General features: G+C 53.9%; 9 protein-coding genes across 9 annotated transcripts; 3 read left to right on the forward strand and 6 right to left on the reverse strand.

The window, feature by feature from the left end:
* Nucleotides 1-51: 51 nt before the first annotated feature.
* Nucleotides 52-834, forward strand: UMAG_03755 (uncharacterized protein; the record flags this gene model as incomplete). The annotated part of the gene is made up of 1 exon (XM_011391906.1): nucleotides 52-834. One exon carries the CDS (start codon nucleotides 52-54, stop codon nucleotides 832-834), a length of 783 nt encoding a protein of 260 aa, XP_011390208.1.
* A 320-nt stretch (nucleotides 835-1,154) lies between these two features.
* UMAG_03756 (uncharacterized protein) lies at nucleotides 1,155-4,655 on the reverse strand (the record flags this gene model as incomplete). The annotated part of the gene is made up of 1 exon (XM_011391907.1): nucleotides 1,155-4,655. The coding sequence occupies one exon, from the start codon at nucleotides 4,653-4,655 to the stop codon at nucleotides 1,155-1,157; it is 3,501 nt and encodes a 1,166-aa protein (XP_011390209.1).
* A 1,904-nt stretch (nucleotides 4,656-6,559) lies between these two features.
* UMAG_03757 (uncharacterized protein) lies at nucleotides 6,560-8,189 on the reverse strand (the record flags this gene model as incomplete). The annotated part of the gene is made up of 4 exons (XM_011391908.1): nucleotides 6,560-6,799; nucleotides 6,978-7,196; nucleotides 7,605-8,001; nucleotides 8,116-8,189. 4 exons carry the CDS (start codon nucleotides 8,187-8,189, stop codon nucleotides 6,560-6,562), a joined length of 930 nt encoding a protein of 309 aa, XP_011390210.1.
* A 660-nt stretch (nucleotides 8,190-8,849) lies between these two features.
* On the forward strand, nucleotides 8,850-10,975 carry UMAG_03758 (b-type cyclin 1; the record flags this gene model as incomplete). Its single annotated transcript, XM_011391909.1, has 2 exons — nucleotides 8,850-8,864; nucleotides 8,963-10,975. The coding sequence occupies 2 exons, from the start codon at nucleotides 8,850-8,852 to the stop codon at nucleotides 10,973-10,975; spliced, it is 2,028 nt and encodes a 675-aa protein (XP_011390211.1).
* A 390-nt stretch (nucleotides 10,976-11,365) lies between these two features.
* Nucleotides 11,366-12,586, reverse strand: UMAG_03759 (putative COP9 signalosome, subunit 5; the record flags this gene model as incomplete). The annotated part of the gene is made up of 1 exon (XM_011391910.1): nucleotides 11,366-12,586. One exon carries the CDS (start codon nucleotides 12,584-12,586, stop codon nucleotides 11,366-11,368), a length of 1,221 nt encoding a protein of 406 aa, XP_011390212.1.
* Nucleotides 12,587-13,807: 1,221 nt separating this feature from the next.
* On the reverse strand, nucleotides 13,808-16,354 carry UMAG_03760 (uncharacterized protein; the record flags this gene model as incomplete). The annotated part of the gene is made up of 1 exon (XM_011391911.1): nucleotides 13,808-16,354. The coding sequence occupies one exon, from the start codon at nucleotides 16,352-16,354 to the stop codon at nucleotides 13,808-13,810; it is 2,547 nt and encodes an 848-aa protein (XP_011390213.1).
* Nucleotides 16,355-19,068: 2,714 nt separating this feature from the next.
* UMAG_03761 (meiotic recombination directing protein) lies at nucleotides 19,069-21,000 on the forward strand (the record flags this gene model as incomplete). Its single annotated transcript, XM_011391912.1, has 1 exon — nucleotides 19,069-21,000. One exon carries the CDS (start codon nucleotides 19,069-19,071, stop codon nucleotides 20,998-21,000), a length of 1,932 nt encoding a protein of 643 aa, XP_011390214.1.
* Nucleotides 21,001-21,225: 225 nt separating this feature from the next.
* UMAG_03762 (uncharacterized protein) lies at nucleotides 21,226-22,413 on the reverse strand (the record flags this gene model as incomplete). The annotated part of the gene is made up of 1 exon (XM_011391913.1): nucleotides 21,226-22,413. The coding sequence occupies one exon, from the start codon at nucleotides 22,411-22,413 to the stop codon at nucleotides 21,226-21,228; it is 1,188 nt and encodes a 395-aa protein (XP_011390215.1).
* Nucleotides 22,414-23,296: 883 nt separating this feature from the next.
* Nucleotides 23,297-24,352, reverse strand: UMAG_03763 (putative thioredoxin-disulfide reductase TRR2; the record flags this gene model as incomplete). Its single annotated transcript, XM_011391914.1, has 1 exon — nucleotides 23,297-24,352. One exon carries the CDS (start codon nucleotides 24,350-24,352, stop codon nucleotides 23,297-23,299), a length of 1,056 nt encoding a protein of 351 aa, XP_011390216.1.
* Nucleotides 24,353-24,367: the final 15 nt, after the last annotated feature.

A 24,367-nucleotide genomic window follows, 5' to 3' on the forward strand; every position in this document is an offset into this window, starting at 1 on the left:
CCACCTCAGGAAGACACGATTGGGCAGGATATACGCTATACGCTTTCGAGCATGGTTTCATCACAAGAACTCGAGACGGCCATCAGGCAAAAAGTGCAAGACGTCTCGACTCTGGTCGTTTCCGACGTATCGGGCGGCTGCGGGCAAGCTTACGATGTAGTGATTGTCTCTGATGCTTTTTCCGGACTCAACACTCTGAAACGTCATCGAATGGTCAACGAACTGCTCAAGGATGAGATTGCGCAGCTGCACGCCTTCTCCCAAAAAACCTACACCGTGGCTCAATACGCACAAATGTCGTCTTCTTCCAACAACGCCTCTGACGCACCTGCTCCTTCGAGCACAAAACCTTCGACTGCGGATCTGCAAGCACCTGCACCGATCACCTCCATGCGCCCATCTCACAACCGCACCGCTTCTGGTGTCTCGATTCCCGAACTGACGTTGACGACCGACGACGAAACGCTTTCGGGTCTCTCGGCTGGGAACGCTGGAAAACCTTTGGGCGCAGGTGCTCAACCGGGCGGATCCACGCAATACCCCGGAACAGCTGTTCCACCACCGCTCAGCCCGAGCATCTCGCGTCTTCACGAAAATCGCATCAGATCCACCGAATTCTGGACTGGCCTTAGGAGCTATCTGGAATTGCAATTCTCAGGTCCTAATGTCGAAGCTGGTGCTGCCAGTCCAGGTCCATCCAGCAGAAGTCCCGGTGATGCAGAGATTGAACGCATCTTTGAAGACTTTTTCTTGAGCCAGAAGCACCATTTGACCGCTAGCGACGTGGCCAAAGTCAGAGACGCTACAGGTATGTTTGGTATGGCCGGCGTCTAAGCCAAGCATGCGTTTAGATGTGTCTCGATGGCATTCATGATTGGTAATTCACGTTGGATTGAACGCCTACAGTAACTTACTGTTCGCATCGTGATCCGCACGATCATTTGTTTGATTTTGGCGTTGCGTTCTGGACCCGTCGGCAGTCTGAGATGATCGCCAATGTGTGCACAATCGAGTCCTGGTTCACACCTCATAGCTGTGTGGTATGGTTTTCGGCGGTCGTGATTGGTACCAGTACATGAAGAGACGCTCTGCTTTGCAGGCCCTGAAAAGTAAACGACCTCTCTCCTCTCCCTATTTCCTCGTCGAGATTCTGCTTACATGTCATCGAACCAGCCATAGACAGTCCTCTTGTACTCGTGATGCATGATAGCCCACTTCATAGACCGATGATCTGCCCGCAAGAATGGATGTTTTGAGGGATCCAGCTTAAAGCTTGTAGGTGGCACCGCTGCTATAGCCTTTCGTTTTTCTACCACTGCTGCTGTCGAGTCGGCTTCCGGTTTGGGAGCGTGTGGACGCTGCCGTGTAATTTTAGGCGCCGTCGCGACGAAAAGCGCTAGATCCGGATCCGCGAGGCACTCCACATGAATCGCAGAGGCGGGATCGGAAAGGCATCCGGTGCATCCGAGACTATGTGTCAACGGCGCTGGATCTCTCCACGAAACTGCGGATGTTGAGACCTTGTTTGTGGAAGCGCTCGTCTTTTCAGCTGCAGCAGCACCGTTCTGTGACGAACCGGCGTAATCGTTGCATCGAGGGTTCAAAAAGTCGAAGCAGGCGACTCGATATTCCTTGACCACAAACGGATGCTTGGATGCACGGCAGTGGGGACACAGCCCCATCTTACCCATGGTTGTGTTGCTGTTGCTCGTGAGGAGCCTGTAACGGTACAAGCCGCGCATCGCAGCTACCCACTGAAGTACCACTCTCGAAACGACGAGCTTTCGCTTGGCTCGTGTCAAGGCTACGTAGAGATGATTCAGCTCGTCCTGATGCCAGTAGCTTTCCACTTCAACCCTTTGCGACTTTTCGGCTCCAAAGACCGGTCGAAAGTCGTCCTCGACACAAACATAATCCCACTCGAGACCTTTTGCCTGATGCACAGTGGTCAGAATCACAGTGGCGTCCTGCTCGGTGTCTGCAAAGCGCATTTCCAGCTGCGCCACCTGCTCGAGAAAGTCGGAGCTCGCCAAGAGGCCGCCGAGGGCTACGGCCAGACTCAGCTTGCTCTCGCCGGAACCTTCTGCTTCGACGCGTTGCACGAGGTCCTTCCAGCTGGCAAAATCGCGCAGCAGCGAGTTACGCGACATGGATCTCGAATCATTGTGATAAAGGATGTGGGCATCGCGAAGCAGCGTGACAATGGCTTCCGGCTGCAGCGCCTGACTCGTTTTCAGAAACAACTTGTGTGGTTGCGGAAGTGAAGCCGACAATGCCAAAGCGGTCAGGCACAGCTTCCGATTGGAACGAAAAATACGTGTGTGGCGGATCAATTCGTCGCTGTGACCGATGCTTCCAACCAATCCCGCCTGCAGAGCTACAGCCCGTCGTCCCTCGTCCATCTGATCTGGGAGAACATTGGCTAGGGCGGGTGTCGGCTGCATCTCTGTTGATACTTCATTCGGATCGCCGATCCGCTGCTGTGTGGGCTGCCTTGATTCTGCCGCAGGTGTTGGTGGCACAAGTTGATGGCGGAAGACGTTGGCATCAGCATAAACGCGATCCGCCATTCCCAGTGCACCAGTAAGCACTGGCCTGGCTGACGATCTTTCCCAAGGAGCTGGTTTGCGGAGGCCGAGCATTTCGGTCGCAATTTTGGCAATCGCATTTCCAAACCGGAAACTCTTGGTGAGCTGGAAGCGGGCCGTAGACGGGTAGAGACGCTCGTCAAAGGCCTTGGCGGTGCCGCCGCGGAAACCGTAGATCTTTTGGAATATGTCACCGACAATGAGAATGCCGCAGTGCTTCTTTGCTCTGAGCAGGATGGAGACCTGCGCTGCGGACAAGTCCTGTGCCTCATCGAGCAAAAGGACGTCAAACGCCTTGAAAAAGTTCTCGGAATGGTGAGGAGGCTGCAGCTGGAGCAGCTTGACGTAGGCATCGTGTGGGCATTTGACTGACTTGCCGTTGCGATCTGGGGCGCCTTGTCGAATGGAATCCCACAGCTCTTGCGCGCACCTCGCAACCGCTCGCACCTTGAGATCAGTGTCGGTGGTGACCTTGTTGGGAACGTGGCGATCGGGAATGACGGTGGCATCGTCCGAGTAGAAGAAGCGCTGAAGAGTGGTAAGCACATAAGTGGCAACAGCAGTCGGGGTTAGGCGGTGGTCGCGTCCGCTCTGTGTCGACATGGCTTGCGCACGCACCAGCTGGCCCTCTGGAAGCGACTCGCCAAGGAGACGCACCACATCGCGTGCTCGTAGATCGCCAATCTCCTGGCCAGCCGTACGCACAACTTGACAGAGAGCCACCGAGTGCATGGTACGGCATTGGACGTTGCTGGGAAAGCGACGCCGCGCCTCCTCGGCTGCAGCTTTGTTAAAGGCGATGTATAGGAAGCGCTTGTGTGGGCGTCGCTGGGAATATGCGAGAAGCGATCTTGTCTTGCCCGTGCCTGCAAAGGCCTGTACCTTGACGAGCTCGCCAGGACGCACGTCTCGGCAGACGAATCTATGCTGCTCGTGGGTGAGTTGGAAGGCGAGGTCGGCGCCTGGGGCAGGCAAAGTTCGATCGGGTTGGTAAAAGGTGGTCACGGCAATGAAGCAATCGTAGTCCAAGATGCGGACGGATTGGAGGGATGGCAGATTCTGTGAGAAGGCACGAGAGACGCGGACGACGGCGAGATAAAGACGTACGCTACAAAGTACCTCGATTGCGACGGCATTGTCGACGTCAGCAAAGATATTTTCTGCCGTGACACGACCGACGACAAAATCACGGCACCATTTGCGTATGGCAGGAAAGCAAGCGTGTTCGTGCCAGAGTCTTGTAAGGCATGGAACGAGTTCGAGAAGGTCAAGAGGGGCCGCCTTGAGCTGCAAGGTGCTTACGAGATCTGTATAAGCCTGCAAGAAATCCTGTTCGATGCGCGCCTGGTCTGGCGTTGTCGCTGTGGCCGCTTGTCCGAGGTTAGCGCTGCCGTCGGTGCTAGACGATTGAGAGCTGCCCTGGTTCGGGGTTTTATGCGGGTCGTCTTGGTGGTGATCGTGATTGCTGTCGATCTCGGAGCTATCAAAGAGAGACTCTTCCTCGAGCGCTATGACTTGGTCGTAGAGGCGTTGACGATGCAGAAAAGAGGCCAGAAGCTTGCGCCATGGACAGAACGACTTGGAATGGATAAGAGGACGCAGACGTTTGTCGGCTCGGCAGAGGGTCTGGATGTCGCGAAATGATAGGAGATGCAGAATCATGAAGACTACCTCGCGGGGTAGCCATTCGAGTACAGTGCGACGCGTTGGACCGTTGAGATCGGCATGCTGGTACGACTTGTGTCTGCGCCACGAGGTCTGTGAGAGTTTGGGCTGTAGTCGGGCCGCAATGCTATCGTCGTTGGAAGAGGCGACTTTTTTATTGAACGACCTGTTGGCGAAGGTGGTTACGCCGGTGTTAGATGGGGATGCGACAGCGCTGGCAGTACCAGTTAAAGCCTGTGGCTGCGCAAAACAGGAGGAAGATGGTGGCTGACGTCGCTTTGCGGGAATGTTGGAGGGAGCATCGAAGGGGCTGTTCGATGAGTCTGCTGCAGACCGCTGTTGATGCGAAGTATTGCGACGCTGCGTGTGAAGCAGAGAAGTATAGTGGGTGATTGGTTGCATGATAGCAAAGGCAGAGGGCTGCAGAGGGTAGTAGCGATACACCGATGAGGGCTCAGAGGCGGCGCTCGGGCCTGCTCGTGTGAGCAGGTGACAGACGAACGTGAATCGAGCGCATGCGTGTCGTTAGATGAGCCCCACTGTTCTGGTCAGAGGGAGCATGTCTTGATGATAGGCTCCAGCTGCGCTTTCCTTGGGAGTGGTGTCGATGTGCAGGAGAAGCCTGCCTCCGTGGTAAGAAGGACCGCTCGGTGGTGGCGCTACTGCTGAAAGAAATCGCCTTCGAGCCTGTGAGAAAGGACGTTCGACCGAGTGAATGTTCCGAATAGTTGAGGATATCAGAGGATGACAGTAGAGGCGGGCTAGTGAAGGTGATCCGACCACGGATGTTGCCAGTAATGATGGCGAGAGGCCAAGTGATGTGAGTGAGAGAGATGCTGTGTGACCGGCTGAGTTTGCTTTTTTGAGTGAGATTTTTGGGTTGAAATTGTGAATGAGGCACCCTTAGATGCTCAGGATACGACGTATCGTGACAGCAAAGACCAGGCTACCTGAATTGACAATGGGCTCGCCATGCTCTTTCTTGGGCGATCTCAGCGGTGACTGAGGGGCGTCCAGCGATTCAAGATTGGCCAAAAAAATCACGACTCGTCCCCGTGTTGGTTACAGAGCGCGACTCAGTCACGAGTGATAAATCACGATTCGGGACTGCTCGAGAAGAAAAATGCTGGAGCGCGCGTCACGAGCCTACTCAACGCCAAGGCGTAGCGCGCGAGTCGGTCAAGCCAGTCACGAGTCAGCTTCCAAGTCAAATACAAGCACGAAGCGTGAAGAGCGTGGACTCGTAAGTCGTAGGTGTAAACCGGATCGGCATAACAACAGCCGAACAGCTTCGTGCTACACTCACGACTCAGTCAATTCATGACTGCTTTGGCCCGCCTCTCTGAAAGTGCATGTGCGACCGCGGCAGGTCCGCTGGCCCGCTGGCCCTACATATGCTTTTCTTTGCCAGTATCGTTGGACTGACGAATCTGTGGAATCTGTGTTCGTCTGGGGCATTTCTGCTGCTCGTAATACCGAATCATCTCCGTGATGGGCTTGATCGGTTGGTTGGTAACAGATATTCCGTAAAACACACTGACATTCTGCGAGGCACGTGATGCTGACTCCGCGTCGCGTGTGGTTATACATGTGGAGTTTTTTGATTGTCCATTCTTCGTGTTCTTCTGGATCTTCTGTTATTGTGTGACACACGGACAAAATGTTTCTAGGCGAGGATTTTAGCGCCTGTTTTTTGTTTGTTTTGTTCGAACACCCTCGTCGCAAGAATTGAAAATCCACGATTGTTCGTTTACCTCAACCTCGGTCATTTCCCCACGTTGATGTCAACTGCGTCCAAGCTTCATCATCCAGACATCTTTCAAGTGTCACCGCAAATGTTGGCGAGCCTGTCCAAGATAAGGGTCTACTCAAGTCTCGGAACACGAGAGATCTGTAACGCCAGAAAGCAGATGTCATGAAGCACACGCAGATGGCAACAGAGGTCGTTGCAGGCTATATCACGAACTAACATGGCTCGACTGTGTAGCGACGCAACCCCGATGTATACACGATTCCACTTTTGTGAATGCCTCGATCTCATTCTGATTTGGGATGACCAGACGCGACGCTCAATGAAATAATCAAGGGTCAGGACGCTTCCGTGACGTAGCAAAGTTAAAGGAGCGTCAGCCCATTCATGATTGCTCACTGGATTGCTGTCGTGGTGTTTGTAATCGTGAATCTCGCTACGCAAGTGCGGTGCATCGTCGCAGTACCAAAGTGGAAATTGGCCTGTATTCTGGGCTGCTGGAGCGCAAATCACGAATCAACGCTTCGAATTTGGTTTACAACTCGGTCGTATGCGTCTACTTTCCCGTGTAGTTAGTAAAAGCACAAATACGACACGAACCACGGTCACGGTCACGTTCACGTTCACGCACACGTCGGTGCCTGAACTCTTCGCGGTTCACCATTCTATCAGTCTGTGACGGGAGAACAACAACGGCATACCCGTCAAAATGTTTGTGGCCGAACAAGGGCAAACTGCGGGCAGCCATGAAAGCACCAAAGCGAGAACCCAATAGATGCCTGGAGCCAAAGTACAGCTGAGCAAGGAGTGAAATTGAATGCGAGTAGACCGGGTTGACAGAGGCAAAAGTGTGTAGAATCGTCCAACAAAGCATAGGGCGCCTGTCTCGACTTGAAATTCTTCACAACCGGCGTTTCTCAGTCACGAGTGTAATTGACTTGAACAATTCGCTCTGCTGGACGCTCTCTTTCTACCTTCACCTCCCTTTTCGCTTTCGCACTGACACGCTTCCAACCTACTTCCCACTCGTCATCATCCGTATCCTCAACATCTTCCTTCTTTCCCGCACGCTCTCCCTTCACACCAACTCCTCTCCCCACCTTTACAACAGATTTGTCCAACACGCGAAACTCAAGCCGAGCTTCGCTGCAATCATACGCGCTTTCGCCATCCGCTACCTCGCGGTCATCGTACTAGACAGCCTAGCCCAAGTTCTGCAATCATCTTAGCTACCAAACGCTAGATCCACACCGCAATTATCGGCAGCCAACTTGTTTCTACTCAACATCGACAGCAAACCATCGCAGCCAGCGCGTGCAAACAGAACAGCAAAGAAAGCCTACCTTCACCACTGTCGCTTTATCATACCTAACAGGTGAGTCTCGCATCTCGAGGCCCTATTCAGTCCGCCCGGCAGTCTCTTTATTCCGATCCGGTCTGCTTGAGGCCACACGTGTTCCTCCTGGTCTCGAGTCCGGTGTTGGTTTTGGGTTTAGTTTCCGTGTCCGTGTCCGTTCTCGCTCTGCGCTCCGGTCGACTGCTAGCCCCCGGCTTTGGGCAGATGACGCATATGCCTTTCGGCATGCTTGTAGGAGTCTCACCTCGGCTCTGAGTGGTGCGACCCGACGTCGCAGCCTCGAGACTGTCTTCAAGCTGCCAAACACAGCTGTGCGAGCTGGTTTCTTCATTCCGGATCTCACGGGCTTCTTTGTTTGCCAGCTCCTGACTGGCCAAATTTCCATGCGAACTGTAGCTGATTCGCTACCAGGACTGGCTCTGTCTTGCCATGTGAGCTGAACCTTGGTCATCATTGCCGTGATGTAGTTCACCACGGTGTTGGCCGATCGCTGTTGGAGCCGCGGCTCGCAATCTAACACATCGATCTTAAGCCCACGACCAACGCCTCGAGTCGTGAGTTTTGGCCGAGTGGAAGTTGAATTCTCAGCTTGCGCTGACTGGCTCGCCGCGACGTTTATGGTTGTTGGCTTAGAAATTTGGCTGCAAATTCAGTCTCGAGTCGTGAGTCTCGATGCTCGCGGCTCAAAATCGTGTTTCCAGGTTGCGACACGCAAAGTCAGCTTCGCGAAAAGCGCGTTGCCAAGTCGCACTTACAGGCCGCCTTCGTTATTTTCTGCCGGCTTGCTCTGGTAATTTCGTGCCATTTTCGCTTCGCCTCCGTCATTCATTTTCTATTCACCGCGAACGCCAATCGCCAGTCGCCAGTCACGATCGCCGCCGTTTTGAATTGGCAGTTGGTCGTGGCTCAAAGTCGACACTACAAATTCCACAGTCGCGATTCTCAGTGTCTGCTGCCGCGTTGAATTCAACTCGCGCTCTACCTGTCTGCTGCCTCTTTTTCCCCAACCCTCTGGCGCATCACGCTCAGACGAGCAGCTCTCTGTCTGCTCTCTCGCTCTCTCGTTCTCTCGTGTTCGCATCTCCCCTCGTCCCCTTCCTTCTTCATGTACCTCTCATCCCAACTGCCCTCCTCTCCTCTCCATTACGCACTTCATCCGGTCTCGTCTCTGAGCATCGTTGACTCAGGCTCTGGCATCACCTGCATCGCTAGCATCCTGGCTCGTCTCGTCTCATCTCGACTCGACTCGGTCGCGTCTTCCTGCCTTCTTCGCCTAGCGTCTCTTCTCGGATCTTGTCGACGCACGTCGCGTTGTCTCGCAAGCTCTCGCATCTGCATCCTCATGATCTCAAGCTAACCTGCATTGCTACCTCTGCACCATTTTGTGCTACCGCCATCGTCGCGACGACCGCTTCCTTTCGCGTTCGTGTCTGACGCGATCGCTAGCCCATCCAGCCTTCCTTGAAGCTCTTCTATCCCCACATACACCATGTCTCAGAACATCGTAAGTGCTCTACATCCTCCTCTGGACTCTTCCACTTGGTCGCCATACCAAACCTTTCTAACCGTCACCTTGACTTTGCTCCACCATCTCACCTCTAGGCATCCCGTCGCATCCCGTTGCGGACGCGCAGCACCGCCTCTGCTAGCGGTGCACAAGCAAAGGAGAATGCTGGCGTTACCAGTGTCTCCTCCAGGGGCGCTCGCTACCGCCACGATGGTGCTGCTGCCGACGCTGGTCCTTCCAAGCCAGCCTCGACCGCGACTGCGGCCACCAAGGCGTCGGTTGCTTCAGCCGCTTCAGGCGTTCTCGGAACTCGGAAGAGAGCCGCGCTTGGCGATCTCACAAACGCCAACCGCACCCGATCCGCCATGGCTGGCAACGATGACAAGGGCAAAGCTGCTTTGAAGGATGCCATCAAGCCCCGCGCCACCACCTCGGCTTCTACATCATCGCGATCAGCCGTCGGCACTGCGGCCTCTGCCACCACCACCGGCACCGGCGCTGCTCGTCGCGTCGTTCGCACTCGACCCACCACCGCCTCCAGCACCACCGCTTCTACTACTGTCACAGATGCCGCCAGCGACCGCCCCTTCCGTGCTTCTAGACGCGTCGCCGGCACCACTGCTTCCACAGCATCAGGTATCCCATCAGCAACCTCTAGACCAACATCCACCACTACTGCTACATCAGCTGTCACTGCTGCTCGCAAGGCTTCAATGGTCCGTGCGTCCTCGGCCGGCTCGCAGACTGATGTTCGCCGCGATGTCTCCAATACCTCCGCTGTCACCACCAACACGACAGCTCCCATCACCGCTGCGTCGCGGTCGTCCAAGGTACAGCTCAATGAGGTTCACGACACGGATGACAAGATGGAGGCACCTCAGGCCAAGCGTCTCAAAACTGAACAGACCAACAAGCCTGCCAAAGATGAGGGATGGGAGGACCTCGACGCCGAAGATGCTGACGACCCGTTGATGGTTGCTGAATACGTCAACGACATCTTTGAGTACATGAAGGAGCTCGAAATCATCAACATGCCCAACGGAGACTACATGGCCAACCAGAAGGAGATCAATTGGGACGTGCGTGCCATCCTCATCGACTGGCTCGTCGATGTCCACGCCAAATTCCGCCTGCTCCCCGAGACGCTCTATCTCGCCGTCAACATCATCGACCGCTTCCTCTCTCGACGAACCATCTCGCTATCCAAGCTCCAGCTTGTTGGTGTCACTGCCATGTGCATCGCCTCCAAGTACGAAGAGGTCATGTGCCCCTCGATTCAGAACTTCTGCCACCTCGCTGACGGCGGCTACACAGATGTCGAGATCCTCCGCGCCGAACGATACATGCTCAAGGTGCTCGACTTTAGCATGTCGTACGCCAACCCCATGAACTTCCTCCGTCGCATCAGCAAGGCCGACAACTACGACATCCAGACGCGTACCGTTGCCAAGTACTTTATGGAGATTTCGCTGCTCGACTACCGTCTTATGGAGCATCCACCATCTCTCATCGCTGCTGCCTCTGTCTGGCTCGCTCGCGAGGTGCTTGAACGTGGTGAGTGGACGCCCACGCTGGTGCACTACTCTACCTACTCGGAGCAGGAGCTGCTGGGTACCGCTGAGATCATGCTCGACTACTGCTTGCGACCCATCGCCCACCAATTCTTCCACAAGAAGTACGCGCACAAGAAGTTCATGCGCGCTTCAACTTATGTCATTGAATGGGCGCACAAGGCCTTCCCCGAAGGCGTTGTCGGCGTTGACGAGCAGCAGGACCTCAACGTGCTTCGCATCGACCTCTACGAGCGCAACGAGATCGAACGACCGGAAATGTCGCCCGTCTCTTCGTCGCGCGCCACATCGCCGGTCAGCATGCATGGGCAGGCTCACTTTGAGGTCGAGCCAAGTCAGAACGTCGATGGCGACGACACGGTCTCGTACGCGCATGATGACGATCACGAGGAAGAAGACGACCTCGTGGACGACGCACAAGAGATCGAAGGCGACGTGCAGCTGCTCGACGATGTCAAGGCTGCTGCCCAGCGTCAAGATACCCGACAGGTGCTGCGTGATGTGACCAACGCGTACGAAGCGACGGAGACCTTCTAGATATCTTCCCTTTTAGCATGCATTTCCTTGTCCAACAGCATCTCATCTATCTTTCAGTCTTGCTCAGGCTATCGTCTAAGGATTCGCCCCTTTAAAGACTCGCTTCTATCCCATTCGCATCTCACCTTATGACATACAGCTTTCTCTGCTCCTTTCATCATCACCCTCCTCCACCGGCACCGTGATATTCACAAATTGATTCAGAATCCTTTTATGACTCACACACAATGTATCGAAGTACATACACAGTATCAAACAAACGGCATGCTCTGCAAACTTGCATTTTGTGTTTAGTGTTTGTGTTTGGACGACCTGAGTGTCTGTAATTGTGCGAGGAGAATTGATGCGATTGGCGTTTGCGCAGAGATGTGACGGCGGGGGAGGGGGGAATCATAAGCGGATTGGGGTGGGCGCAGATGCGGATGCAGGAGTTGGGGTGGCGGTGTGATTGTGAAAGAGCGTATGTTTGAGCTGGCTTGCTAGCAAGCCGTGGTTGGCTTCGCTGGCCAACTTGGCGGCGTCGTTTGAAGCTCGAGATATCGCCGACATTTTAGACCTCTGTTCGAACTCCTTTACTAGGCCCGCGGCGTCTTGCGCCGTACCAGCTGGCGTGTCCTTGGCGGACCCACCGCTATTCTGCTCTGTCTCCGCTGCTACGTCCTTACCTGCCCCAATGCGAACGGACGCAGCTCCTGCTGTCGTTGTAAAAGGAGCACTACTGACACTGTTTCGATTCAACACCGCCGCATTCGTCTGTGCCAACTTGTCCGCCAAATCGCGGATCTGACTCGTCGTATACGCCCGATTGCTTACCAGCGGACTCTGAGACAATGTATTTTGCCAATACTTGTTCCACAGCAAATCCAGCAATTTGCCGTCCAAGCTGCTCTTGAAATGCTCCACTTCCAACGGATAGTATTCGTTGGCGTGTACGCCGAAATCCTCGATCTTGGAGAGAGGGATGCTCTGGTACTCGCTATCTCCGCCTCCAATAGAAGAGGAAGATGTGTAGCCTTCCGGGAAGGTTCGAAAAGCGCCAATGTCGACTTTTCCTGAGGAGATGGTGCGGTTGGGATCAATGACGATGGCTACGAACGGGTCTTGAAACTGTTGGTTGGTGCGTTGGGTATTGACGTCGATACCAGAAAGCCAGCATCCGTAACCCGGATGACTGTGGTACCAGCCCACCACATTTTCCAGACGTCCGACCTCTTTTGAGTGGTCAAGGTACTGAACCATGTATTCGTACGCTTCGTTCTGTGCGTTTACACGCGTCTCGGTTCCCTCGACCGGTAGGGCGAAGCTATCCATAACGTAAAGTGTTCGGTTCTCGACATCGATCTTGCCCTGCATCAGACCCATGATCTCGTAGATACCACCGGATCGTGCGTGCATCACCATCTTGATCAAAGCCACCGCGCTGATGCGCACTTTTTGGAAGAAGTGCGGGTCCGTCTTCCACGGTTGGGCGTGGAGGATGGCACGTTGTGCTTCATTGTCATATGCAAAAATGGAGTCGAGCGTGGTGGATGATAGCGGGATGATGGCATTATTTAGCTCGAAGTTAGCGCGGGCCATCGAGGCAGACGAGGACGATGATGGCGCGGTCATGATGGTCAAGTGCCTGAGGGCAGCACAAGATGCCTGCGCGGATTTACTTGAAAAGGTTTGCCAAGCTCAATCTAGCGCAGGCCCACGTGATCTTTCGACGCTGAAAGCTGAGATGAACCACCTGTCGCTGGAGCTTGCTGCACAGGTGAAGTTAGCTCTTCGAGCGTGTATACGTCGCGGAACAACGTGATCGAGTTGCGGAAGGTGATCGTGAAGGAAGTTTGGAAACAACTCACGACTGCGACGCACATTTTGCCTTGTGGCTCGAGCGATAGCGCGGGTCGATCGTCACTTCAGCACGCAAACCTCCACTCGGCGCTACTTTTTGAAAATCTGACAAAGATTCATGGTTTCGTGTTTGGTGTTTGGTGTGTCGTGTTTCACCTTTCTGATAACTGACGACTGCGAAGACACGCCGCCTCCCTTGCTTGCCCCTCTCCAGCAAAATCATATGAATCTCGGACCATGACAGCAGAAGAGATCGTACTCTGGTACTCTAGATGGGTGGACTACAGAAACATTGCTATTAAATCCCACATTTATGGAGCTTGACCAGCGTTTCGATGAAGCCGTCTTGTGAATGCGTTGATACCACGCCTACCCGCATCGGTGACCATTGCACCTGTTCTCTCCAGGCTGTTGAGAGATGGCGAAGCGGGATGCGTGTAAGCGGTTTCGCCAAACTTCGACAAATGCAACAGACGTGAAAGAATCGTGAATGGATCAGATCGGACTCGCTCTGACAGTTCTGAAATGTCTAGGATCAGACTGTCACTTTCGTTAGCACTAAAACGACAGAACTTCAACCAACTGATCCACGCAAACTTCCGAGACTCGGGGAGAGTCTTCAGAGTTCTCTGACTGATTCGCATGAACTCGAAAGAGTTCTGCCAAGTTTAAGCGCCAAGATGCCTCTGCAACAGCCAGACGCTATTCCTAGACAGCCTCAAGCCACTTTGCTGGCAATGAAGAAGATGTTTTCATGTGTCCGACAGCATAGCGTTGATGGTAGTCAGAAGAGCAAAGAGCAAAGCTTATGCCTTGAACACCATCATCGACAAAGCCGCTACCATGCCACCATCTGTTCACAAACATCTAAAAGCTCGAACAGCCGCCTGCACACAAAGTGTGGGTCATTTTTTTGGAGTTATGATTGCGCTTTGTCTAACGAACTGTATATCTACTGCAATCGTAAATGACATTTCGCCTCTGCGGCCAAGCTTACTGTACCTCTTGTTCATCAACTCCAACGCTTATCCACTCCCACTCGACCTCAACTGCAACCAGCCCGAGCGGCTGCTTCCTGAAATCAATCTCGTCTTTCTCGAATCTGATCAGTGTCTTTGCACCCACGCGTGCCATACCTGCGTCTCCGGCATCAGGATCTTCAAAAGAAGGGATGAACCAGCACCACCCTGCAGAGGCAATGTCGGGTAACTTGGCGTTCTTGACACCCGTACGTCCGACGAGCACTTTGACGCACACCTCACGATCGGCGTCAAGGATCTGGCCGACCTCGACGCCAGGGTGAGAGTTGGGTAGGTAAGAGGTGGGCGATGGTGGCGTGGACTCCTCGTCCTTAAGCTTGGAAGAAGAAGGGTCAGAGAAGGAAGCACGAGGGAAGATGTTGGATGCTTTGCGGGTGAGCTTGTGCAATGTGCTGATGCAAGGAGCGGCGTCCAAGCTCTCCCGTGCATCAACGTTGGAGGGCGGCGCGAGATGTGTCTGATCGCCATTACCGTTGATGGCCGTGTCATCCGCGGGACTGATGGAAGAGTAGTAGCCAGAATCCGAACTTGAAGTGGATGCTTGTCTTTCTTTGCTCTCCGACTCGTGCGGTTCGAAAGTATACTTCCACAGTCGATCCCTCTTCTTGCCTTTTAGAGGTTCGACCCGGTCACAATCGATAGCAACGCGTGGCTGACTCTGCGGCAGCAGCGCAAAGTAATCCAACTGCGGCTCGTTGTCCTTCCAATCAAACGCCCTTGCCCTCTCCGCCTCAGCTTTAACGCAGATGCCCCAGTTGCCAATCTTGCCCTCGTGCTGCTCGCCAAACTTGTTGCCGTCCCAACAATGCAAGTCGGAAGCCTTGCGACGAAGCGTTTTGAGATACTGCTTTTGCTGCTGCTCTTCTAGATCGAGATCGCCGGCGAGGCCGGAAGGATCATGTTTGCCGAACGCTTTCGCCCGACGACGTGCGTGCCTCTCCCAGGATTCCAGTCGTTCTACAAGCGAGTCTTGATAGCGCACTAGTTGCACGCTGAGCGAGTCAGAGTGGGGTACAAGACGCTCGAGCCAACCCTGTGCGTTTTTGGACGAAGCCGCATCGTGTCGCTCGACAGAGATGCGTGTGATGCGGATGAGACGTCGTGGCTGACAAACAGTCGAGATCATCGATAGACGTGCGTCTCGTCCAGAGAGAATGCGTGTCCAGTAGCCGACCCACCTGCGCTGGCTGGGGATCGACACGCCCATCCTGGGTTGCTTGGTACTACCACGATCTTCGGTGTTCTGGTTGACTGCATTCGAATCGGATCGATCGTCATCTTGACTGTATGCGCCGCCGAGGGGACCAACCATAGAGTTGCCGAGATCGGCACGATCGTATCCGTGGCTGTAGCGCAAACTGTCATCAAACTGCTGCGACATACTGGTGCTAGCCCGACTGTGGCTAGCAAATCGTGAATGGAAACTTGAGCTCAAGTCGTTGGAGCTTTGCGTCATGTGAAGAGCATCGCAACTTCGACCGGCTGGTCCAGCACCGAGAGCGCGTAGCGAGAGCGTCGATGTAGCAGCAGAGTTCATCACTCCTGTAGAGTGCGCAGACGGACGAAGGCCTGCTGCGTTGGAACGAGAGCGTGGGCGTACCGAAGCCTTTTTGGCAGATGGAGGTTTCATGCGTCGTTCTGTATGCAGATCGAAAATGGTCTGGAGTCGGCGTGAGATCTGATCGATCTCTGCTTCCGGATTGTGGTCGTCGTTGCGAATGATGCTTTGCTCCGGCGCAAGGGAGGGTCTGCGACGAAGAGTGCCGCTTGTCGAAGGCGCCATGTAGGAAGAGTCGGAGGACGAAACGTTGCCCCACGCTGCTGAACGTGGAATCTGAAGCGTCATACTACTTCGGCGGGGTGGCGGCATGGGCCCGTCTTCGTTCGGCGGCTGTAGCTGCATCACTGTTGGTGCCTGAGTTGCATTCTGCTCATGGCAAGCGCTCTGTCGTCCAGCTTCGGGAGCGATCGTAGCAAAAGGAGATGGTGCGATCGACTGCTTGGGCGGGCGCTGCATCTTGCTATAATTCTTCATGCTAGTAGGCGCGGTAGGAAGATACGGCAATGAAACCAAATAGCAGCACGTCATGGTTCCCGACCTTCCCTTTCCCGCCTTGCAATGGATGACAGCCGTCGCATCCGGATCTGACTCGAGATACTCGGTGACGTCCGCCACAAAGAGAGGGATGAGACTCAGTGGTGGAACATGGTGGTCGGGGAAGGGAAAGCGCGAGACACGCCCGTAAAACTCATCGGCGTCGTACGCGTTTTCGGTTACGGGACAAAAGTTGTAGACGCGATAAAGATCGTCATGACGCTTGTCGAGGAAGCGACGCACATCGGAGCGCTTGTTGCGGTAGAGAGAGGCTACGCCCGACGCCGGAAAGCCCATGATGATGAGGTGATCAGTGACGTAGGTGAGATCGAGGTCGAGGTCCAGCAGAGGATCCTTGAAGCGAGCCTTTTGGCCGCTGACGATTCGACGTGCGATGGACGTCATCGTGAACGGGCTACTCGATAGTCGACGCGGGATCAAGCCTTGACAGGGGCAGGGGGTATATAGTGATGATGATGTGTCTGCAAGTAGCGCCTTCTTGCCGGATACTTTAGAATCTGGGGTATCTTTGAGAACGATGTTTGCGTGTCAGCTCGCTAGCTCGGTGGCTATGGGCTGTGCCGTTGGGGATCGGATCCTTCTACGAGCACGCGAAGCAAGTGTTCATGGTCTTGTCAGAAAGAAAGATGGCGTTGTCGAAGCTAAGGTGGTGGGACTGCTTTTGAACATTCGCTTGATGGACCGAACTAGGCTCTTGCTTGGAAACAGTGTGCGTGAAGAGGTTTAGAGAGAGGAGATCGCTTCGGTGTTGATGAACGTGGTGGGACGCAAAGTATGGCTGGCTGAAGAGAATCGATCAGATGTGCACACGAGAAAGGACGTGGGTGAGGATGAGGCAGAAAGAGGGGCAAACGAGAAACAAAAAGGCAGAGCATGACGATTGCAGTCACGAGTGCGTCTGGGCAGCGTGAGGAGTGCCAAGACCTCTGGTTGTGCCAAGCGAGGCTAATGCTCCAAAAGCCACGACTGGCCTAAGTTGGACCGCCGTTCCACATCCATCCCACTCGCGGCACCTTGGCTCAAGTTGAGGCCCACCGGACCTGGTGCGGCATACATGGGTGACATCTGCTGACGATCAAATGAAGCACCTGTAGGCCAGAGAGAGAGAAAGACACACACACACACACACCCACCCACCCAACGGCATAACGAGTTGAACACTTGTTGTCTGCTGCTAGAGTCGATCAGAACTGAGCTACGAACACATTCCAGTGTCTCGGAACAACGTCTGTCACCTCTTTGTCAAGTCTTATCGTGGTCGCGGTCTCCCTTCTCAAGGATTGTTGTTACACTGGCCACGATTAAGCTAATCAAAGCAGGTTTGATAAAAAGATGTGGGTGGAAATCCTACCGCAGCTTGTCGCAAGCGAATTGCGAATCCAACACAATCTCTCTCTCTCTCTCTCTCTCTTGACCAGATATCACTGACCCACTGACTGTTCGTGGTTGCGTCATTTTGTTGCTGTAACCGTGTTATCGAGAGGACAAGTCTTGACGACTTGACGACTTGACGACATTGAGGAGATTCAAGCTTGTTCAGGTACAGGTACACAAAGGCTTTCAGGGGAGGTCCCAGAACTAGGAATTTTAGGCTGGACCTGACACTGACCGCCAAGTTGTAAGTTGGCTTGCTCAGGCATGAGTTGACTTGACTGTGTTTCGTCGAACGAAGCGAGCGACAAGAGAGCATGAAATTCGTGATTCGGTCATCTCCTGTGCCTTTCTCGAGGCCAAAGGCGAGGTACTGTAACTTCGTGCTTAGGTTGCGTGACGTAGGTCAGCATGCAAAATTGCTGCCGCGTCGCCACTTGCTCAAATTGACGTTCAGCAACAGTCACAGTGTGAGTCGTAAGTAACAGCAGCAGCAGCTTTCGAACTTCGAAATTTGGCGTTCGGAACAGCCAGCCGAGAGTCACGAGTGTGGCTCTCATCCGTGTTCGTTGTCGCTATCGTCGGCGACTTTAACGCGTTTTCTTGCCGTTCAACTCTTTGCAACGGCCCCGCTCCGTCTTGCTAGACACAACGACAACGAAAGCAGCATCAGCGAGAAAAAACTTTCCAGATGGGCTGGAGTACATCGCACCAAGTAGACGCGCCAAGAGCAGGTCAAAGCGACTAGCACGCAGGCTGCCGCCGAAACCCAACGAACGCTACTGTGTATGCCTTCGAACAAATCACGAATTTGTTGAATGTGGGTGTCGTCAAGTAGTCCACTCACCAAGATTCATGACGGCAGCGAAGCATACTACGGGCTGTATCACCTGCCAAGAACGAAGAGCATGCGATTGATCGATGCACCAAGACTGTTTTCTATCGACGGTCGAATCGATGCACAGTCATGGACCTGAAAAGCGAAAGCGCTCCTCCTTGATTGGCATGTCTTGGCGCAATCAGATCTGAAGTCACAGCCTCGCACCTAAGTTAGATAACAGCATGGTCTCGCCACGTTCTTGTGCATCTGCAAGCCGCACCACAAATTTTTAGATACGATGGAGCGCCAAGCATTCCTCAGCCGTCTCTCGCTTACCCGATGGATTGGACCCTGTACAAACGCCAAAACCCTTTGCCCTCGTCTCTCGAATCCATCCAATATCTAAGTTACCTGTCCTTCCAGCATCAAGTCGATTTGCCTCTCCATGTGATCTGGCTCGATGGCACGAGCCAGATCCCGATCAGATGCGATTCAAAAATTATCTAACAGCTACGATCCAAAATATTCAATCGCGAATCGTGAATCACGAATCTCACTGAAAGCTGTCCGCGTGTTTGCCATCACGAGTGCCTCGTGGGCTGTCTCGGAACACCTGTCAAGCAAGTAAAGCCGAGGATAAAGGTCGTACGACTTTTTCCACACGCACACATCTGCATCACGCATTGTTTTCTTCTCATGCGTCTTGTTTGCCGCGTGTGTCTGTGTTGCGTTTGGTGTTGGCTCCCCATTGGATTGACCATGAAGAGCAGCACGCCTCGCTTGTCTTCTACCTCTTCTTCTTCTTCTTCTTCCTGTTCCTCTTCTACCTCTTCTTCTTCTTCTTCTATTCACCTTCTTCCCATCGTCACTCGAATAAGGTCGACACCTTGATCCTCGTCCTTCAACGATGGCGTCTTTGCGTCCGGATATATCACACTGGTTCGAGCAGGCCCAGCTGCAATTGCAGCTGTTTGTCCTACAAACCGACCTGTTCTTGTTCCAGCTGCTACCTCCTCTTCGCTCGAGCGCCGTTCGATCACCTACAAGCCTCATCTTCACCGGCCTTGTCGTCTTGATCATTCAACGGTTTGGTTCCGCTCTCAGTGCGTACGTTGCGGAACAAGGTGTTTCGATCAGCATCGATGCTCCTCCACAAGCGCGAGCCGGATGGTCCGGCAAGGTGCTCGAAACGCCGAGTATTCGAGATGCTTCGAACCCGGAAAAGATTGTTTGCTACGATCCGGCGACTGCGTACCTCATCGGAGAGGTCGATGCCGATACGCCGCTTAGCATCGCACGAAAAATCGAAGCCGCCAAAAAGGCGCAGGCGAAATGGTCAAATTCATCATTTGCTCTGCGTCGTAAAGTGCTTCGGACGATGAAGAACTGGGTCGTCAACGACTCGGAAACCATCGTGCGAGTAGCCGCTCGCGATACTGGCAAAACGGCGATCGACGCTACGTTTGGTGAAATCCTCACTACCCTCAGCAAGCTCAACTGGACCATCAAGAATGGCGAAAAAGTGCTCAGCACAGAATCCCGCTCCACCAACCTCCTGTTGATGCACAAAATCTGTCAAGTTCGACACGAACCCATGGGTGTCGTCGTCGCTTGTGTCAGCTGGAACTATTCGGCGCACAACGTCCTCGGACCTATCATCAGCTCGGTCTTTGCCGGCAATGCCATCATTGTCAAAGCAAGCGAGCTCGTCTGTTGGTCAGCCCACTACTTTATCAATTGTGTCAGGGAATGCTTGCGCGTGAGCGGGGCGGATCCCGACTTGGTACAGGTGGTCACGTGCTGGCCCGAGGCAGTGGAATCTTTGACCGGCAGCGCAGAGGTTTCGCATATCACATTCATCGGATCCGAGGAGGTTGGCAGAAAGGTGGCCCAGGTAGCCACAAAGGAGTTGACACCGGTGACGTTGGAGTTGGGTGGTAAGGATCCTGCGGTGCTGCTCAAAGATGCAGATTTGAACTTCTTTGGAAGCACCTTCATGAGAAGCTGTTTCCAGGGTAGTGGTCAGAATTGTATCGGCATCGAGAGGTTCATTGTTGACCAAGCGATTGCCGATAAGTTGGCCAAGATTGTAGAACCCAGAATTCGCGCGTTGAAGTTGGGCAGCTTTATGGACGACGTATCGTTCGGATCATCTTCTTCGTGCCAACAGCTCGCACACGTTGACATGGGCGCCATGATTACCGATGCTCGATTTGATCGGATCGAACAACTCATTTCCGACGCCGTCAGTCAGGGTGCTACCCTGCTTGTCGGCGGTAAACGCTTCATCCACCCACGCTGGAAACACGGCCACTACTTTACCCCAACCCTTCTGACTAATGTTCGTCCAACCATGGCGATCGCAAACGAAGAACTGTTCGCCCCGATCTTCCTGATCCTCCCCTTCCCCAGCACGCAACTCGACTCGGCGATTCAAATCGCTAATTCGACACGTTACGGTCTCGGCTCCTCGGTCTTTGGCTCTGACCTCACCCAATGCACCTATGTTGCCGAAAAGCTCCAAGCGGGGATGGTCAACATTAACGACTTTGGCGTGAGCTACCTCAACCAGGACCTACCGTTTGGAGGCGTAAAAAAGAGTGGTTACGGCAGGTTTGCCGGCCCCGAAGGCTTGTTAAGCTTGACTCACGCGAAAGCGGTTACGAGAGATAGAGTATTTGGTTGGGTCAGAACGAAAATCCCGGCGAGAATGGATTATCCGATGGAGAATCCGCGCAAGTCATGGGCGTTTGCCAATGGATTGGTGCGCTTTGCATATGGCGGAGGAGTGGTCGCGAGGGTAAGGGGTGTATTGAACTTGATTACCAACCGTGCGTGAACTCATGCATGTCAACCACAGATGTATCTTGGTGTGCCCAAACACTTTGTCATTCACAAAGATCAGAGTAACTTATTCAAACCTGATCTTGTTCGTTGCACTGCATTCATCTCACGCAACGCAGCTCAATCTATCATCAGTAAGGCCTCACGTCTGAGAAAGAGACGCTACAGACTTGGAAAAACATCGTACATTGCATCGAGCGCACTTTTCTTGACTTCAACTTCATGCTTTGGGAGGTCTCTTTTTCACGTCCTCGTAGTTGACCGGTTGTATGTACACTTTCGGCTCCACCGCCCCCGCCCCAGCATAGCCTTTATGCCAATCGTATCCGACAGCATAAGCCAGAATCGTCGCGTCTCTGTTGAATCCGATCGCGGTGATTGGCTGTTTAGCCGGGTTCGTCTTGAGCAACTCCTTGGGCGCGTTAGCCGGACCCTTTGTTTCCATGGTCTTCAACCTGGTCCTCGACTGCTTACACCAAAAGTTGATGCTTCCGTCTGCACCTCCTGTCGCAAAGGTGCCGTGAACGTTGAATGCGATGCAGTTGACCGGGAAGAGGTGCGACTCGTTGCGCGGTACCTCTGGGTGATCGGCGTTGGCGCGACGATGGCATTTGAAGGCGAATTTCTTGACCTTGTTGTCCTTGTCTGGTGGATCGTGGAAGTATTGTACTCCTACACGACCTTCTACTCCACCCAGAGCGTAACCATCACCATCTGGAAGAACGGCCATGGAGCGGGTCTGGTACTTGAGAGGGCTTTGCTGTTCGGTGAGAGGCGTGATGGAGCCTGTTTCTTCCAATCGGAATCCAAGAACCATTCGCTCGGCCATAGCCACTACAACTACGTTTTGCACGTTGTCCATGACGTAACACTTTTCGGGCAGCGTCAATGAATGCACCGCCTGCGGCGATGCGGGATTGTCGATCTTCCAGATCTTCAACTGCTTGTCCCAACCCGCTGTCAGCAACACGCCGCCAGCGACGTTTAACCAGCAAACGCTTCGGATTGTATCAGCGTGCTGTGCCACCACCGTAGGCTGATTAGTGTTCATATCGAACATACGACACACCTTATCGGCTCCGACGGAAAACACTTTGGCGCCGTCGGTGCTCCAGCAAAGATCGAGCACTGGCGCTTCGTGTGAATACTGCTGCCACGGTTGCACGGGCGTTGGGGAAGTCTTGTTGATTTGGTAGATGCGAACGTTGTTGTCCCAGCTTCCTACGGCGAGGAAGTCGGCGGTGGGAGAGAATGCGAGACAGCTGACGGTGTCGGTGGCGCCGGGTGCGACCTCTTGATCCTGATCGCCGCTTGTCTTGGTCGCTGCCGAAGTATTGATCTGCCCCGGGGTGGCCGCAGGGCGTGCACCAAACGTGCTGGGCGTGGATGCAGATGAGAAGAATGCCATGGTCACGGAAAAAGAGGATGCTGGTATAGCTCAGGCGAGAGAGGTGGGAGATGAGAGCCCTCGAGTGCGTAGGGTTGGAGTGGTCCAGCTGTGTTCGCTCAACTAGAGATTCTCACGCGCTGATTGCCGGTGAAGAAGCGTCAGAGCAGGCGCAGAGCGGTGCAATTCGTCGATGTCCTCTGTGCGTGCTTGACAGCGAAGAGCCGTTGTCGGGACTGTTCTATTGTGCTTGGATGAGAATGCGGACGAGACTAACTGCGCGCGAGAACCGCGTATGTTTCCTCGCGACCTGAAATGTAACCCTACGTCAACTGCAGAGACCTGAGCGGTAGATGATAGATGCTGCGAAAAACTCGTCTGCGCCGAAGTGGTGGATGACAGTGAACCTGTTCTTTGTTCGCAGTGCAAGGTAAGAATCACGAATGTAGAAGGCAAAGTTGAAGCTGCGCAGTCAGCGGTCAGGGCAAGAAGAAGCAAAAGGTCCGACATCGATGCACCTAAATCGTGAATCACGAATCACGAATGCGTAGAAAATTGCAACCAAGTCGGCAGTGCTTTGATTCAATCTCACACCAAAAAAGAAAATAGAGAGGAAAAGACGACTACGCCATGTCTTGATACGTCACGTGATCACACAGGCCCTTCTGAGACTTGGAGTCTTTGTTCTTCACACTTCTCCCACGGCGGTAGCACGTTGCATGACAAGGCTCAATACCTGAGAGAGGCTAGCATTACGACAGATGATCAAGCGTTAACTTAGTTAAACACAAATTCACACAGGGCAGTTCCCAACGTCAAGGAAGCAACCATCTTTGCGAAGAGTCCGCTGTTACCTGAGATGAGCCACATCTAATCAATACGTAAGTGACGTTACAGAGCGACGCTATGCCTTGTCAGTACCAGTGTAGTGATTGGCCTGAGCAGCATCGACAGGGTCGAGCACCTCCTCTTCGGCCAAAAGACGCTCAGCCTCAAGGGCAGCAATACATCCAGTGCCTGCACTCGTGATAGCCTGCCTGTACTTCTTGTCAGCCACGTCACCAGCAGCGAAGACACCCTTGACTGAAGTCTGGGCGGTACCTGGCGTAGTGATGATGTATCCGTCGCTGTCGAGGTCGACCTGGCCCTTGACGAGCGAGGTTGCGGGCAAGTGACCGATGGCGTAGAAAAGACCGTTGGCGTCCATATCGCGCTCCTCGTTGGTCTTGGTGTCCTTGACGCGCACAGCCTGGAGCAGCTCACCGTCACCCTTGGCCTCGATGGGTACTGTGTTGAAGTGGACAGTTACCTTGGGGTGCGCCAACAAACGCTTGGCCATGATCTTGGAGGCACGCAGTTCGTCTCGACGCACGAGAACGTGGACGTGCGAGGCGTATTTGGTGAGGTACATGGCCTCCTCGGCAGCACTATCACCACCACCAACGACCACGAGCGGCTTATTTCGGAAGATGGGCACGGCACCATCACAAACGGCACACGCCGAGATACCGCTCTGCCAATAGGTGTCCTCGCCGGTAAGGTGCATGCGCTTGGCGCTGGCACCCGTAGCAATGATGAGAGTTTCGGTGAGCTCGGGAGGCTTGTCCTCGGCCCACTCGCGCCAGAACTTGAACGGGCGCGAAGAAAGATCCAGCTTTGCGATGGTCTCGGTGTGAATCTCGGTTCCGAAACGTACGGATTGCGCGCGGAACTTGTCCATGATCTCGGGACCACGGATGCCCTCAGGAAAACCGGGGAAGTTTTCAACATCAGTGGTTGTCGTGAGCTGTCCGCCGGGAGCAAGGCCGTTGGCAAGCATACCCTCAAAGAGAACAGGCTCGAGGTTGGCTCGCGCGAGGTATATAGCAGCAGTATGACCAGCAGGACCCGAGCCGATAATTACGACCTTGTGGACCTTGGGACCCGAAGACGAAGAAGCACCGTTGGTGTGTTCGGTCATTGTGTCAGAGGACGA

Source organism: Mycosarcoma maydis, chromosome 10 (genome assembly GCF_000328475.2).
Source record: "Mycosarcoma maydis chromosome 10, whole genome shotgun sequence".
Lineage (NCBI taxonomy): Eukaryota > Fungi > Basidiomycota > Ustilaginomycetes > Ustilaginales > Mycosarcoma > Mycosarcoma maydis.